Source organism: Narcine bancroftii, chromosome 1 (assembly GCF_036971445.1).
Source record: "Narcine bancroftii isolate sNarBan1 chromosome 1, sNarBan1.hap1, whole genome shotgun sequence".
In the NCBI taxonomy this organism is placed as follows: domain Eukaryota; kingdom Metazoa; phylum Chordata; class Chondrichthyes; order Torpediniformes; family Narcinidae; genus Narcine; species Narcine bancroftii.
This window is the reverse complement of record NC_091469.1, coordinates 195,329,069-195,345,776: the sequence shown is the minus strand read 5'-3', so window position 1 is coordinate 195,345,776 and position 16,708 is coordinate 195,329,069. Positions and strand designations below refer to the sequence as shown.

Below are 16,708 nucleotides of genomic sequence, written 5' to 3'. Positions count from 1 at the left end.
ACAGCTTAAGATAACATCATGGCTATGTTTTGCTGCCTTTGTCACAGGAGCACTGCAGATGAGTGAAACACAGAAGTCTGCAGGTACTGCGATTGTAATGAAATCCGAGAAATGCTGGAGGAACTCAGCAGGTCTCGCAGTATCCATAGATGTATGCGTAACCTTCATTTCAGGCCTGAGCCCATCTTCAAGGTATTCTCTTGAAGGCTCAGGCCCAAAACATCAGTTATATATCTTCACCACCTCAGTGATGCCTGCTGAGTTCCTCCAGATTTGCTGTATTTTTACTGCAGATTAGTACCCGTCTGGTGTTGTGTCTATGTCACTGTGATGAACAAGGCACTGGAAAGCAATATTGAAAGCTGTTTTGCTCCAGTTTTCAAGTGCATCCATTTGGTAGCTCAACATCATTTGTCACCAGAGTAGACAGAATCTGAAATTAGCAATTGTGGCTATTAATTTAATTGCAGACTAGAAACGATGGATGAAGTATTACAAGTAAGCACCAGAGGGCAGCAGAACACCAAGAACTGGTATGATGTGCAAATAGTGTGATGCGCAAATTGTCTGCAGATTTATTACATTCAAATGTCTTATATGCCCACATGTATTAGATCCTACCATCAGCAAAACTAGTTTCTTCCCTCTCCTCTTTTAACAATTGTCTTTTTTATCAATCTTCAGATTTCAGATTTATTGTCAAGAGTACAAACATGATATCACATACAACCCTGAGATCCTTTTTCCTGCAGGCGAGGCAGAATTACCACTTACTGGTAGTGCAAAACAACTCTATTCAGCAAATACGTGTAAGAAATAAAGAACTGTAAACAGATAACAAATGTAAACAAACTGACAATGCAGTACAGAGAGAATAAAATAGAAAATCACAAGGAATTCTCCTTAAATGAGTCTCTAATTGAGTTTGTCATTGAGGAGTCTGATGGTGGAGGGGTAGCAGATGTTCCTGAACCTGGTGGTGCAAGTCTTGTGGCAATATATACCTCTTTCCCGATGGAAGCAGCGAGAACAGAGTATGAGCTGGGTGGTGTGGGTCTTTGCTGCTCTTCAACAATAGCATTCCCTGCAGATGTGCTCAATAGTGTGTCCACTACCTTTTGGAGGGCTTTACACTCAGTGGTATTGGTATTTCCATACCAGGCAGTGATGCAGCTGGTCAACACACTTTCCACCACACCTCTGTACAAATTTGGCAGGGTTTCTGGTACCATACCAAACCTCCGCAAACTCCTGAGGAAGTAGAGGTGCTGACGTGCTTTCTTCACAATGCCATTAATGTGTTGGGTCCAGGAAAGATCTTCCGAGATGGTGACTCCCAAGAACTTAAATTTGCTCACCCTCTCCACCTCTGTACCCCCAGTGATCACTGGATTGTACATCTCTGGCTTTCCTTTCCTGAAGTCAACAATCAGCTCCCTAGTTTTGGTGACATTGAGTGCAAGGTTGTGTTGGTGCACCATTCAGCCAAGTTTTCAATCTCCATTCTATATGCAGATTCATCTCCTTCCTTTAAACATCCCACTACCATGGTAGTTTTTGATGCCATTCGTTGCCATACTGTGGACAAACACATGGACCATTTCTCTCCATGGATGCTATCTGACCCAATGATTCCCTACAGTTTCTTACTGTTAGCTCAGGGTTCCAGCTTCACCAATTCATGTGTTTCTCTGACTATCTGATCTGCTTGAATAACTTTGGATGGTGCAATCTGACTGATTGTTACACCTTGCAGTGTGTAGTCTCTCGTAACAATGGCTATCAATTATTTGTTAAATCATTTATGGGTTTGTGTTTAATTTCATAACTGTGATTGCTCTGCCTTAATTTATTGATATTCTAGATTCCATTTATTCTCATGAACAAAAGACATTCATCTTTTTCCATTGTTTGCCCTGTAAAGACAAAAATGTACCACTAGTCCAGCGCCCCTCCCAAGATGAGAAAGAGAAGCAAAAGGGAGTTCATTTGGAGACATTGAGTGTCCTTAGATCCCACCACCACCTCTGGAGCATACTTCGAACTTTAGTGCTGGATGAGCAGCTTTTCCGGATGATTGGATTTTATAACTGATTTTTAATTCACAGTTTTTATTTGCAACAAATTCAACCCAGTAAATATAAAGTAAGCACAGGAAATAGGGCCCTGGTCAATTGAAAGGGATTGTGGGAATTGGAGGCTCAGTAAATTGAAGGGGAGCAGCATCTCCATCTCCTTGTGCTGAACTATCAGATTGCAAATAGTTGGACGCAAATTATTGGTGTTTTACTTAGTCGTTTGTATTTTGATCATTTCCAAGATCTCTAAAGTCTGTTTCCTTTGCTTTCATTGGTGAGGACAGGATCCAGATTTTGACATGTGTGAGAGTGAGTCGAGCCCTAATGCAGAAAGCCACAGTTAACCTCTTGCTTTCTGATGGTGCTCACTGCTGATTAGATGCTTAAGGCAAGTGGATTTCATGTATACTTTTGGGGCTCACAAACATGATGTGATTTGTAAACTTTAAAATCAAAACATTGCAAATTACATGTGACAAGGTGACCTTGAACTGGATCAGTAAGGCATGGTGGGATCCAAGCCTCATACAGCAGATGGGATGAGTGTAGATAAGCATCACAGTCAGTATGCGCCAGGTAGAATGGAAGGACCCATTTCTGTTCTGTACTTTTCTATAATTCTATGCTCTAGAGCAGCCATTCTCAACAGGGGCCGTACGCATGCTCCACCCTCAACCCGCTTCCCGGGGAGCCGCAGACTGAAATCATAAAAAATTTTTGTGTAGTTGTCAGGAGAGAGGTGCAGATGATAAAACAGCTTCACATTGAGGTGTGGGGGGTGGGGGTGGAGAGGGGAATATTAGGAGAGCAAGTGTTACAAAGTAAGTAGGAGAGTATCTCTATTAGAGGAGAGGATGTGATGGGTTTAACCCATTAAGTGAAATAAGTACTTAATCCTTAAGCAATTTCATTCTTTCAGTCCTGTGTAACTTTGTTGCCAGTCATTGCTGCAAGTTTGTTCCCTAAACTCCAAAATTATTTTATTGTTATGCAATAAAACAAGTGTAACATCACACAAAGTTGTATATAGTCTGCATAAGGCAGACAAGGATTCACCATCAGCAGGAATTGGCCAACGTTCCTTATAGTCAAAGGAAGAGAAGCAAAAGTCACTGGGAGTTTGTGGATTCGCCTTCAGCACTCCTGCAGCAACATGGACCTCAGTCCAAACTATCAGCGACCTAAACTCCAGATCCAAAGCTCCAATGTGATCAGGAAACCTTCAACACCTAGAACCTCTTCCCGCCCTCAGCACCCTATCGCATCCTAGTTCCGATACCTAGTACCTCTTCAGCCAGTCTTTTCAACTTTGAAAATGTGACTTCATAATGAATAAGGTAACTAAGTTGTGGCTCAGAATTAACCCCTCCCCACCTTGTTAGCACCTTTCCTTTCAGATATTTTTGTTTTCTGCAGTAACATGCTGAAGAAAGCAGAGCTGTATATAGTGCAACCACTACTGGATGTGCAAGAAATTATAGATTTATCACAGGGTCTCAGTTCTTCCCAGTGCAAATGGAAATCGAGAGCAAGGTGTAAGATGAAAGAAAGTAGGAAAGATTTCAGTTATCCTATCCTTGTAGACAGCTAAAAGTGTTTGATACCTAGATGCAATTCATGCGTTTCTTTTACCATCAGACATTTGATCATTTTTAGTAATCGTGCAGAATAGATGTGAAGTTTGGTGGAAAGGATTCAACTCTCCTTTTACCTACAATGAAATATGTCTGTAATTCCTGCTTTAATAAAAATAGAGCTGCTGTCCAAATTTGCCCTCATTCCACTAAATTTCAAGTATTTTTGGTATAATCACTAGCGAGCTCTTCAAATGTTTGTGATAATAAAATCCTATGGCTGGGACAAATTCATTCAGTTATCTGCAAATGCTATATAATTTATTCAGAACTCTTTGTTAGAATATATTAACACTCACTAGACTTTGTCCATGGTGATCTAACATGCATTAATAATTAAAGATTGATATTGAATTGTAGAACTACTGAACTACAATTGGTCTTGCTAATGTCCAGCATTTTATTGGAACATTAGTGGAACCAACTACAAAATCATAATGAAACGGTAGCAGCTCTGGGAAAATCAGAGACCATTCTCACAAATTAGGAAGGTGGAATGTGCGTTTAGGTGCAGTGAAACATGTAAGGATTTAGCCCATGTTAAATATGAGGGGTTTAAATCCAGGGGTACAGGAAAAAAAAATTCTAATGTTTGGCAGAGATAAAGCACCAACTAAAGAGACTTATTAAATCTAACAATACCAAGCCTCTTGAACATTAAAAGGTATAATTGTTATTACCATTAACTGCAGCCTGAACTAATTGAATTATGATCTTTGAATACAGTAACTGTGTTATATTTGAATACTGCAATTGTATTGGTGTGTGGCATCAAACTTAGATTTGCTCAATTACTGACATCATTTGTGGCTCATCCACAAGCATTTAGTTTTACCTAAATTTTGGCTGCACAAGCATTGCACCTAAGGAGGAAGTGAGTTTATTGAAGAAACTTGATTGCAACATATTGGAAGAGTAACCTGCAGGATTCAGAAAGAGTCCGAATTTCTAACCCACATGCATGAGAGTTGAACCCCATGAAGTCCATATGTCCACTCTCCATTGAGGAATTACCATATTTTAAAATGATTAAAAAGGAATAAGGATTTAAATGATTTAAAGCAATTGTACTTAGAGTTGGGATTACTTTTATTTAAGCCGCATCTTCCTGAGATAAATCCAGGATTCAATATCATCTGGGTGATTGCAAGAGAGAACAATTGGTGTAGGGTTGGAATTGCAGAATTCAGTAAACATAGGATTACACAAATCAGGAAATCAGAAAAAAATCATTGCCACTTGCATTGAAGGCTGATCCAAATTGGTGACGGAGGGGTGCTGATTTGTTCTGGCAATGATGTGCAAAAAAAAAGTTGCTCCATGGAGACTATAGTGTTGTCACTCTATGCCCTTCTCTTTGATTCATTAAAAGAACTCCATGCGTATGCCCATGGGGAACCCACTGTCTGTAACAGTTCTATTGGGAATACTGAGTTTGTAACCTGCTATATGATGAATAGTGAAGTGAAATCCAATTTGTTTTGGTCAAGCTGGTTCTCTCTCATTTTCTAAATACTCATCCCCTCTAACACCAGCTGTTGTCACTGTTCTCTGATGGGTGAGATTTTCTCCCCATTTTTTATGGCAAATGTGTATCACCAGTCAGCGTCGCTTAATTAGATGCTCTAACTATTAAAACTTTGCTGACTTTGGAAGTTTGCTCCGTGATAAATGGCCGTGAGTTTCCCACATTGCAATTGTAACTGCAAAAAGAAATGCAATGGAAGTGAAAGGTGATATATAAAAATTTTATTTTGCTTCCTGATTTTTTTTTTCCCCAAGCTGTATGAGCATTTTAAACACCAAGTTCAGCACTGTTTGTTTTGGTCTGGCACACTAAATTGCAATAGTTCATTCTTGTTGACTGACATGAAAGTGTTTCCATTTTGGACTGCAAGGGATCATAGGTGAAACCATTGCCAGTTCCTACCTCATACCTGTGGCTCCAACACGGCTAGTTACACAAGTCTATGAACCTCTATGAATCTGCTCAGGCAGATAATTGATATCGGACTCAATGCAATCATGGAATCCAGCAAGAACAACTTGGCCTGTTATTGTTTACTGGTGTGATGGAACAGATGAGGAATAATCATAACCATGTAAAAATCCAGGTGGCTGGGCTGGATGGTGGGGTAGGAGAGAAAGCCAATTCCACCAAGGAGTCTGCTGCTTGGGTCAAGGGACTTAGGTGGTGAGTCAGGAAATTTGCTTTTGCCAAATATGCTGGAGTTTTACCCAAGGCTGTTACAGTCAGATAGATAAAGACAAAGCTGGAGATGAAGTGTACTTGTCTTTCCACAGCATTCAATAAATTGCCGCCTCAATGGTTGCTGCACCAAAGTAATATGTTGACATGGAGGGGAGTGGCAGGTGTTGTCTTCAGACAGGCAATCAGTAATTAGTGGGACGTCACAAGGATCAGAACTGAGGCATTAACTATTTAATATCTGTATTGATGACTTTGAACTGAGTGTATCTGAATGTGCTAAATGATACAAAGAGGGCTGGGTTAAATACCTGGTGAAAATGATACAAGGCACCTGCAATGCAATGTGAATCAGTATATTAAATGAGTAAACAAGATATTGGCAGGTGGGTTGTCAAGTGAGAAATCAAAATCCACTTTGGAAGAAAGAATGAACAAGCAAGTTATTACATGAACAGTCAGATTGAAGAGGAGTCACGTGATGGAGTAGTGGCCGGACGGTGAACTCCAGCCCTCTCCAGAAAAGTCGGGAAAAACGAGAGAAAATACAAAGGCACAGAAATACAAGTTAAAGAAAAGTGAATATAAAGGTGGAAAGAAGATGGAGACAAAAGGAGAAAAATCAAAATCAACGGAAAGAAGAGAGGAAGAGAAGACAACGGAGGAAAAAGGTGAAGGCCTTACCTGTCCGAAGAGGCCCGCTGCGGAGAGAAGACCCCACTACCTCAGGTCGGTAGAAAGAGAACTACAACAATGGCTCACAGAGCCGAGTAAAAGTGCGCAACCGCGCATGCGCGACTCCTCGCGCATGCGCGATGCGCATACAAAAAAACACACCGACGGGAGGGGGGACCAGCTGGGGAGTCGATCTCCACAGCCGGCAACGACAGCTGCAGAACACCTGCAGCAAGAAGACACCACAGAAGACAATGGAAACAAGAAAGAAGAGGAGGAAAGGGCAGCAAAGAAACAACAGATGGTCAACCTAGAGGAAGAAGAAGAGGAAGAGGAAGAGTACAGGGAAATAGAAGAAGAAAAGATAGGCAAGGTAAAGGAGGTACTTGCTCTTGTTAGAGGATACATGGAGTCATTTAAAGAATGGCAAACACAGGAATTCAATGATTTAAGAAGAAGAATAAACAACACAGAAAAGAAAATAAATAAAATGGATATGACCTTAACAGAAATGGGGAAAAAAATGGACAAGATGGAAGAACGGGCAATAGCAGCAGAAATGGAGGTAGAAGACTTAAAAAAGAAATTGGAGGAATCTAATAAAAAAACTAAAGAGACACAAGAATTACTAGCCCAAAAAATAGATATAATGGAAAATTATAACAGAAGAAATAACATAAAGATAGTGGGCCTTAAGGAAGATGTAGAAGGCAAGAATATGAGGGAGTTTATAAAAGAATGGATCCCTAAGGCCCTAGGATGTCCAGAACTACAGCAAGAAATGGAAATAGAAAGGGCACATAGAGCATTGGCCCCTAAACCACAACCACAACAAAAACCAAGATCTATTGTAGTAAAATTCCTAAGATATACTACAAGAGAAAAGGTGCTGGAGAAGACAATGGAAAAAGTAAGAGAGGGCAACAAACCACTGGAGTATAAAGGGCAAAAAATCTTCATTTATCCAGATATAAGCTTTGAACTCCTAAAGAAGAGAAAAGAGTTCAATGCAGCAAAAGCGATTTTATGGAAGAAAGGATATAAATTTACACTGAAGCATCCTGCGGTATTGAAAATATTTATTCCAGGACAACAAAACAGACTATTCTCGGATCCAGAAGAAGCACGAAAATTTGCAGAACAATTACAAAAATAGACTGAGGGATGAAGACGGGTAATGAGAGCAAAAATTATCACGATTGATATGTATGTGGGTAAAGACAAAAATAGACTGAGGGATGAAGACGGGTAAGGAGGATAAAAATGACCACGATTGATATGTATGCGGGTAAAGAGGTATAAGAGTGAATAGAGACAACGGGCATATGTGAAAGTATCTGTAATTAGAGGAAAACATAGAAAGTATAGACAAGAATTAATAAGGGAAGGTAATGGAATAGAGAGAATAAGGAGGGAACTAAAAGAGTGACCTTTGTGACATATAAAAAACGAAATCTTTTCTGGGGGGGGCTGGGTGGGGGGAAAAGAGCGGTCACTGCAAAATCAGTTGACGCTTGCGAGTGGATTCGCAAATCCAAATGGAGAGGGGAGATGTGGTTGTCCGACAAGGGATAAAGGGCAACTCAGGAGGGGAAGGGGAGATTGGGGATAAAGAAGATAGAAATAGGAGAATAAGGAAAATGTTGGATGTTGTAGGAATGTTGTCTGGTAAAGAGTTGAAAATAAGAAAACAGAAATGGAAAAGGAGGAAAGGTAATGATGGAAAAACGGAAAGAGAAGATAAACAAAATATAAAATGGCTACGCTGAACTATATGACTCTAAATATTAATGGAATACATAACCAAATTAAAAGGAAGAAACTACTAAATTTACTGAAAAAGGAAAAAATAGATATAGCATTTGTCCAAGAAACACATTTAACTGAATTGGAGCACAAGAAATTAAAGAGAGATTGGGTAGGACATGTAACAGCAGCATCGTATAATTCAAAAGCAAGAGGAGTGGCTATATTAATTAGCAAAAATGTGCCATTTAAAATAGAAGAGGAAATAATAGATCCAGCAGGGAGATATGTTATGATAAAATGTCAGATATATTCAGAGCTTTGGAATCTACTTAATATATATTCACCTAACGAAGAAGATCAAAAGTTTATGCAAGATATCTTTTTGAAGGTAGCTAATACGCAAGGGAACATACTAATAGGAGGGGATTTCAATCTGAATTTGGATCCAAATATGGATAAAACGGGGAAAAAAATTAACAGGAAGAACAAAGTAACCAAATTTATAATTAAATCAATGCAAGAAATGAAACTTGTGGACATATGGAGGAAACAAAACCCAAAAGAAAAGGAATACTCATACTACTCGACTAGACATAAAACATACTCAAGGATAGACCTATTCCTGTTATCAGCCCACATACAAGGGAGAGTTAGGAAAACGGAATATAAAGCTAGACTATTATCGGACCACTCACCCCTGTTATTGGCAATAGAGCTAGAAGACATCCCTCCAAGAATGTATAGATGGAGATTAAACCCCATGCTACTTAAAAGACAGGATTTTAGAGAATTTATTGAAAAACAATTAAAAATGTACTTTGAAGTAAATACGGAATCAGTGGAAGATAAGTTTATACTATGGGACGCAATGAAAGCATTCATTAGAGGGCAAATAATAAGTTATGCAACCAAGATGAAGAAGGACTATAATCAGGAAACAGAGCAGTTGGAAAGGGAAATAATAAACATAGAAAAAAAATTAGCAATAAAGGAAGATACAACCAAAAGAAGAGAATTGGCGGATAAAAAAATAAAATATGAAACATTACAAACATATAAGGTGGAGAAGAATATAATGAAGACAAAACAGAAATATTATGAACTAGGGGAAAAAACACACAAAATCCTAGCATGGCAGCTTAAGACAGAGCAAACTAAGAAAACGGTATTGGCAACAAGGAAAAAAGACAAACAAATTACATATAATCCAAAAGAAATTAAGGAAAACTTCAGAGAATTCTATGAACAATTATACCGAACCGAAAACGAAGGGAAAGAAGGGAAAATAGATGAATTTTTGACTAAAATTGAACTACCAAAACTACAAATAGAGGAACAAAATAAATTAACAGAACCATTTGGAACAGTAGAAATACAAGAGATAATAAAAAATTTACCAAATAATAAGACACCAGGAGAGGATGGACTCCCAATAGAATTCTACAAAACATTTAAAGACCTAATAATACCGCCCCTCCTGGATGTAATCAACCAGATTGATGAGACACAAAACTTACCAGATTCATGTAAAACAGCAATAATTACAGTGATACTAAAACAAGGGAAAGATCCACTCTCACCAGCGTCATATAGACCAATATCTTTGCTAAACACAGATTATAAGATAATAGCTAAACTATTAGCGAACAGATTAGCAGAACAGGTACCGAAAATGGTAAATTTAGACCAAACTGGATTTATCAAAAAAAGACGCACAACAGACAATATTTGTAAATTTATTAACTTAATTCATGCAGTAGAAGGAAATAAAGCACCGGCAGTAGCAGTTGCTTTAGACGCAGAGAAGGCCTTCGACAGAGTAGAATGGAATTACTTGTTCAAAGTATTGCAAAAATTCAGTTTACCGGAGAAGTATATTAATTGGATTAAAGCATTATATAAGGGACCGTTAGCGAAAGTGACAGTAAATGGACATGTATCAAAGCAATTTAACTTAAGCAGGTCAACGCGGCAGGGATGCCCACTATCACCATTATTGTTTGCGCTAGCTATAGAACCACTAGCAGAATCGATAAGAAGAGATAATAATATAAAAGGAATAAAAATAAAAGACAGGGAATATAAAATCAGTCTGTTTGCGGATGATGTGATAGTGTACTTAACAGAACCAGAACTATCAATAAAAGAACTATATAAGAAATTGAAGGAATATGGAGAAGTGTCGGGATACAAGATAAACGTAAATAAAAGTGAAGCAATGCCTATGAATAACGCGGATTTCTCAAAATTTAAGGAGGAATCCCCATTCAGATGGCAAACGCAGGCAATAAGATACCTAGGTGTGCAAATAAACAAAAATCTAGGCCAATTATATAAACTCAATTACAATCCACTAATGAAAAAACTACAGGACGATTTAGAGCATTGGAAAGAGCTACCACTAACACTGATAGGAAGGATAAACTGTATTAAAATGAACATTTTTCCAAGGATACTATACTTATTTCAGGCATTGCCAATACAACTGACAGAAAAATTCTTCAAAGAGTTAAAGAAAATAATAAGGAGATTTTTATGGAGAGGGGGGAAACCGAGGATAGCACTAGACAAATTAACAGAATGGTATAAACAAGGAGGCTTACAATTGCCAAACTTCAAAAATTATTATAGAGCCGCACAATTAAGGTACCTATCAGATTTTTATCAAACAAGGGAAAAACCAGACTGGACGAGACTAGAATTAGATAAAATAGGGGAAAAGATACCTGAACACATATTATATAAATGGGACGAAAAATTGGTACAACATAGAACTTCTCCAGTATTACACCATCTCCTCAATATATGGAAGAAGATACATGTAGAAAGAAATAAAATAAATTACCAAATACCAAAACTAATATTGACGCAAAATAAGCTACTCCCTTTTACAATAGACAACCTTGCCTTTAGAAAATGGGAAAAAAAAGGGATTAAAAGAATAGAAAATTGTTTTTCAGGAAGTAGATTCTTATCCTTTGAACAAATGAGAGATAAGTACAATATAACGGGAGATACAGCGCTGGCATATTACCAACTGAGATCCTACTTGAAAGATAAATTAGGAAGCAACTTGAGTTTACCAGAGGGAAGTAACCTTGAATATGTGATTACAGATACAATGTTAATCAAAAGATTTATAAAAAATATGTATATTAAACTGCAAGAAAAGGAAAATGAGGAAACAAATGGTAAAACTAAACAAAAATGGGAACAAGATTTAAATATAAAGATAAAAAAGGAAACATGGGAGAAGTTATGCTCTGGAACGATGAGAAATACAATAAATACGAGGCTGCGTATGATACAATATAATTGGTTACACAGACTATACATTACACCGCAAAAGTTAAATAAATGGGACCCAACAGTATCTGATAGATGTTTTCGATGTAAAAAAGAAAGGGGAACAACAATTCATGCAATCTGGACATGTGAGAGAGTAGAAAAATTTTGGGATGATCTCAATCAGATATTAAATAAAATAACAGAAAACAATATACCAAAGAATCCAGAGATCTTTCTCCTAAGTAACATAAAAAATAAAGAATTTGGAATTGACTTGGAGGATGCACAAAAAAGATTTGTTAAGATAGCCCTAGCTGTAGCAAAAAAATGTATTATGTCAACCTGGAAATTGGAAGATAATTTGAAAATACAACAATGGTATATAGAAATGAATAAATGTATTCCATTAGAAAAAATAACATATAGTTTAAGAAATAATATTGAAATATTCGAACAAGTATGGGAGCCTTACATTAAATACAATAGCGAAAACCTACCGGGAACAAACATTACCTAAGTTGATGGAAGGAGAAGAGAAGAAAAAAATGGACTCAGTAGAATTTCTGGTGTATTTTTGTTGAATGACAACATTGTCTAACTGAATTAATGCAACCTAGATTGTATAACTAAAATGGATGAGAGGGGGGAGGGATGGGGGGGTGGCTTGGGAGGAGGGAGGGGGGAGGGAGAAAAAGACACTGTAAATGTGTGGAAAAGAAAAAGTGTATATCATGGCTATTGTGATTTATGGTGTGAAAAATAAAAAATTTAAAAAAAAAAAAAAAAAAAAAAAACAGTCAGATTAAAAACTGTGTGGTAAAAGGGGTTCTGAGTTCATGAAGCACAAACATTAGCCTTGATTATTGGACTTTATTGTGGAGGGCATGGAGTATTAAAAAAAAGGAAGATTTGATCTAACTTTATGGGATGCTGGAAAATTGCACACTTTTCATAGTTAAAGAAGGGTTAAAAGATTTAAATCTGCACTCAGTGGAGTGCAATAAAATGAGAAATGATGTTCTTGAAATTGGATTAGGTGGACTATTGACAGTGGCGAGAGGATGTTTCCCACTGAGGACTAGGAGGCATGGTTTGAGATGAGTTGTTTCCTTAAGGAGAATCTGTGGCATTCTCTAGTTTTGTTGATATTGCATCATGAACAAGTTCAAGGTAAAGGTCCCATTCACGTAATATTATCTTTAGAATGTAACATGAAATTCTTTTACTTTGTCTACTGTAAGGAAGACTGACAGTCACCACTTTGTCTGATTTACAAGACCAGTGCTCTAACCACTGAGCTACTGTGCAGGTTGATAGCATGAAAGGGGCAGGCTATGGGAAGTGCTGTTGAGACCAAGACTGAATGCTGGAGCAGGATTGAGAGGCCCCATTTCTTTATGCCCCTGATGCTCACAGTTGCTAGATCGAACCACAAGGTTGAAAATATGGATTGGCAAATGCAGGGAAAGGATCGATATTGTCATCCCTCTGAGGGGAGAGGTAATAAGTCAACCCTTTTGACCCATTGGAAAAGTCTCTGGTCCAGATACACATGAACAGGTGAGATGGCCTGGGGTGCAATTTTTCGCAGTGACAAGGTCACAGCAGAGGCCAGCACTGTTTCTGGAGCAGGAGTTGAACAGGACATCACAATGCAGGTCCCAAATTCTAAATCACCTTCCCAAAGGATGGCAGCAATGCCACGAACCTTCAAGCAAGCACGTTTCTGTGAATAGGAACTGACAGAGGCAGCCAGCTATAACTTACCTCAGTTCTCTTTCTTTGGCTTGGCTTCGCGGACGAAGATTTATGGAGGGGGTAAAAGTCCACGTCAGCTGCAGGCTCGTTTGTGGCTGACAAGTCCGATGCGGGACAGGCAGACAAGGTTGCAGCGGAAAATTGGTTGGTTGGGGTTGGGTGTTGGGTTTTTCCTCCTTTGCCCTGAAACATTGTTTGTTTCTCATTCCACAGTTGATAAGTATTTTCTGTTTTATTTGACCTGTGGAGAAATTGTGCCTCCTGCCTTTAACAATACAATCTCCCTCTTCCTCTTTCCCCTCTGTTTCAACTCTGTTCCTGCTGCCTCTAACCCTGTCCTAAATATTATACCGAGGCTATGTCTCCTTGATCATGGGTCATTCTTGTCAGCGAACTAAAGAAATGCTATGGACTGCAGATCATTGATGTAACAAGTCACTTTACTGTGTTGTCACTGTATCATAAAATGCCTATACTATGTTAACATCTAATTAGAGCAAAAAAATAACAATTTCTACAAAAAAAAAGTTGAACCTGGTATAATACTGCTCGGCATATTATATAACCAGCCGTTCGCTCCCTCCAAACCATGCGCGTTGCGAATTCAGCCAATTCCTCCCATCCAACTGGTATTTTACGAAGAAATGCAGCCACTATTGCATTGATACATCTAGACAATAGATGATGTTGGACTATGCAGCAAGACTTGAGGAGTCCGTTCCTCAATGATTCGCCATAATAGGTCCTAAATGTCCCCTGGGCTTTAGTGATGGAATTGCTTCCTAGAATTTCCCCCCTCCCCATACGATTATGAGCAACGTCCACTGTGGGATACGGTACAGACATGTGTCAGCTTGTACAGTCTCGTCATCATCACCGATAGATACGTGTTTGAAATGGCCCTTTCAATGGGGCGGCGCCGAGTCATCGCTGGAGCCTTTCCGCCGCCGAAGCAGCACGACAGGCCTCCCACCTTTGGGCCTGAAGTTTCGCCGGACGCCCGTTCACGAGCAGCACGGAGCCGTCAGCAGCAGGGCGAGTGCGGAGAGCAGGAAGGCGGCCGGGCCGAGGGATGAGCTGGAAGCCGCGTTGCAGTCTTCGTCCTGCGGGTCGCACCTGCCGCCTTCACAGAGGATGCCCGTGAACCCTTTCGGGCAGAGACAGCGCTGGTTCTGGTGGCAAGTCCCGCCGTTCTGGCACAGCAGGAGTTCGTTGTCACAAATGTTTGCTGGCGGGATGGAAAAGAGAGGGTGAAGATTGAAAAAAGAGGAGAGACGAGGAAATCTGAACTTTAACCGAGCGCTTCTGGAAACGGATTGGCTGGATTGGGGGTTGATCCGGAACTTCCCAAACTCGCTGTCCATGTTATTCGTTATTAGTCAGGGCAGCTGAAGTCCCGGTAACCCACTCACCTGCTGAAACCGGGGAATTGGTTCACTTGGACGCTTTCTTGTTTAATCATTTTTCTCAGCAGTTTTGCCGGAGGCCCCCAATGAAGTCACTCCTGTTTCACCCATCTCCTCTCTCCCCCTCCGCTTCCCTGTCCAGTGACAGAACTAGATTGAACAGGAGATGCTGGAGGACTCCGCAGCGTTGACTGACCATTTCTCCCCACAATACTGTCTGGCCCGCAGAGTCCTCGAGCAGCTTGTTGTTTGCCCAAAATGCCAACGCCCGCAGGTTTTTGTGTCTCTCTCCCCCGTCCCACTTGTCAGGGAAGGCCATCGGGCTGAAGCGCCAACCCCTTCCTCTGCTCACCGCCCGCCTAGTTCTTGCTGCAGTTTCTACTTTTATCTCAGGTTTCCAGCATCCGCACGATTCCCTTGTCCCAAGGTGAACTTTGGACAACTTTCCTCCTCGTCCCCACAGTTCGTATTCGCCGTCTCGACCATTCGTCAAGCGACGGGGTTAGCGCCACGCGGTGCCAGAGACTCGGGTTCGAATCCGGCGCTCTCGGTAAGGAGTTTGTACCTTCGACCCACCCAGCGTGGAGTTTTCCCGGGCGTTCTGGTTTCCTCCCACCCTCCAAACACGATTGGTTAATTGGTTCAGCACCGGTTTTCTACTGTGCTGTCTCGTTAAACTTAAAGATTTCAATTCCTCGGCTAAAGGTCTCGACGTGGGACACTTCGTGTCCTTCATCGGCGTGGGTGGAAAGTGGAGCTAACGGGCCACCCTAACTCCTCCAATTGAGCGGCGAGGACCTCCGGATACTCACGGAAACAGCCCTGTCTCCAGCGGTATCCTGGCTTGCAATCGTCACACTTCGAGCCCGTGGCTCCTTCTTTACACACGCAGTGTCCTAGCTCGTTACAGCGGTCGTGCCTTGACCCATGTTGGTTGCAGTTACACACTGTGTGTAAACAAAAAACACGTTTGATTACTATTGAGGAGAACATTGGCGACACATTTCCTCCAACGTCGTCAACCCCACTCCAGGACAGGGCGATTTATAATCTGCAGCTCCAGATTTAAACCCGACGGAGATCGATCGGTAAATGAGAGATGTTCGGTGATCGAGCTGGTTCCATGGAAGGCGCACAGCACAGGAACAGATCATCAAGTACCCATTTATACTAGTCTACAGCTTTCATACCTTGGTGATTCAAGAGCACGTCTGGAACCGTTGTGGTGGTGCGTCCCAGATTCCGACCACTCATTCCCTTTAAACACGTTACCCAAACCAATCCTCTCAAGTTTGACTCGCCCCTGCTGCGAAGATTCCACCAGCCCCCCCCCACCCACCCACCACCGTTTATTGCCTCGCGTGTGACAACTGGAGAGCCCCACAATTCGTCGCTCTCCGCCAGACCTGTTAATTGGGACGAGTGAAAGAGTGGAGTCTTCAATCTTGGCAGTATCTTAACAAATACCTTACTTGCGGGTTCCTGGATGGTATTTTCTGTGTTTCTGTTCACTAGAACTATTATTGTCGTGTTTAAGAGCTCTATTCACTGTTTAATTTGGGCGTGGATACTGAGTGACCAATTTCTGCATCAAATGTCTTGTGGAACACGAATAAAGGGTGAAAAAAATTGCAGCATGCTGTTATCCAGAAGGGCTTGGGCGCGTTTGTACACAAAAGGTGAGCTTGCAGGTGCAACAGGTAAACAAGATGTTGGCCACTATTGCTGGAGGGATTGAATTTAGGAGCAAGGAGGTTCTGTTGAGACTGTACAGGGACTGGTGAGGCGTTATCTGCAGTCCTGCGTGCAGTTCTGGTCTCCTTGCTTGAGAACTGATATTCAGTACTTTGGAGATAGTTCATCAGATCGGGAAATGAGGACTATACTCATTAAAGTTGAAGAATGAAAATA

General features: G+C 40.4%; 1 protein-coding gene across 4 annotated transcripts in view; it reads right to left on the bottom strand.

The window, feature by feature from the left end:
- Positions 1-12,435: 12,435 nt before the first annotated feature.
- ntng2a (netrin g2a) overlaps positions 12,436-16,708 on the bottom strand; it is a 99,060-nt gene continuing 94,787 nt past the window's right edge. For all 4 annotated transcript variants that reach the window (XM_069887004.1, XM_069887025.1, XM_069887033.1 and 1 more), the window contains 2 exons: positions 15,610-15,744; positions 12,436-14,619 (listed from right to left, as the gene is read on the bottom strand). In XM_069887004.1, coding sequence (XP_069743105.1) covers positions 14,396-14,619; positions 15,610-15,744 — 359 coding nt within the window. In that variant the 3' untranslated portion in view covers positions 12,436-14,395. The remainder of the gene's footprint in view (positions 14,620-15,609; positions 15,745-16,708) is intronic.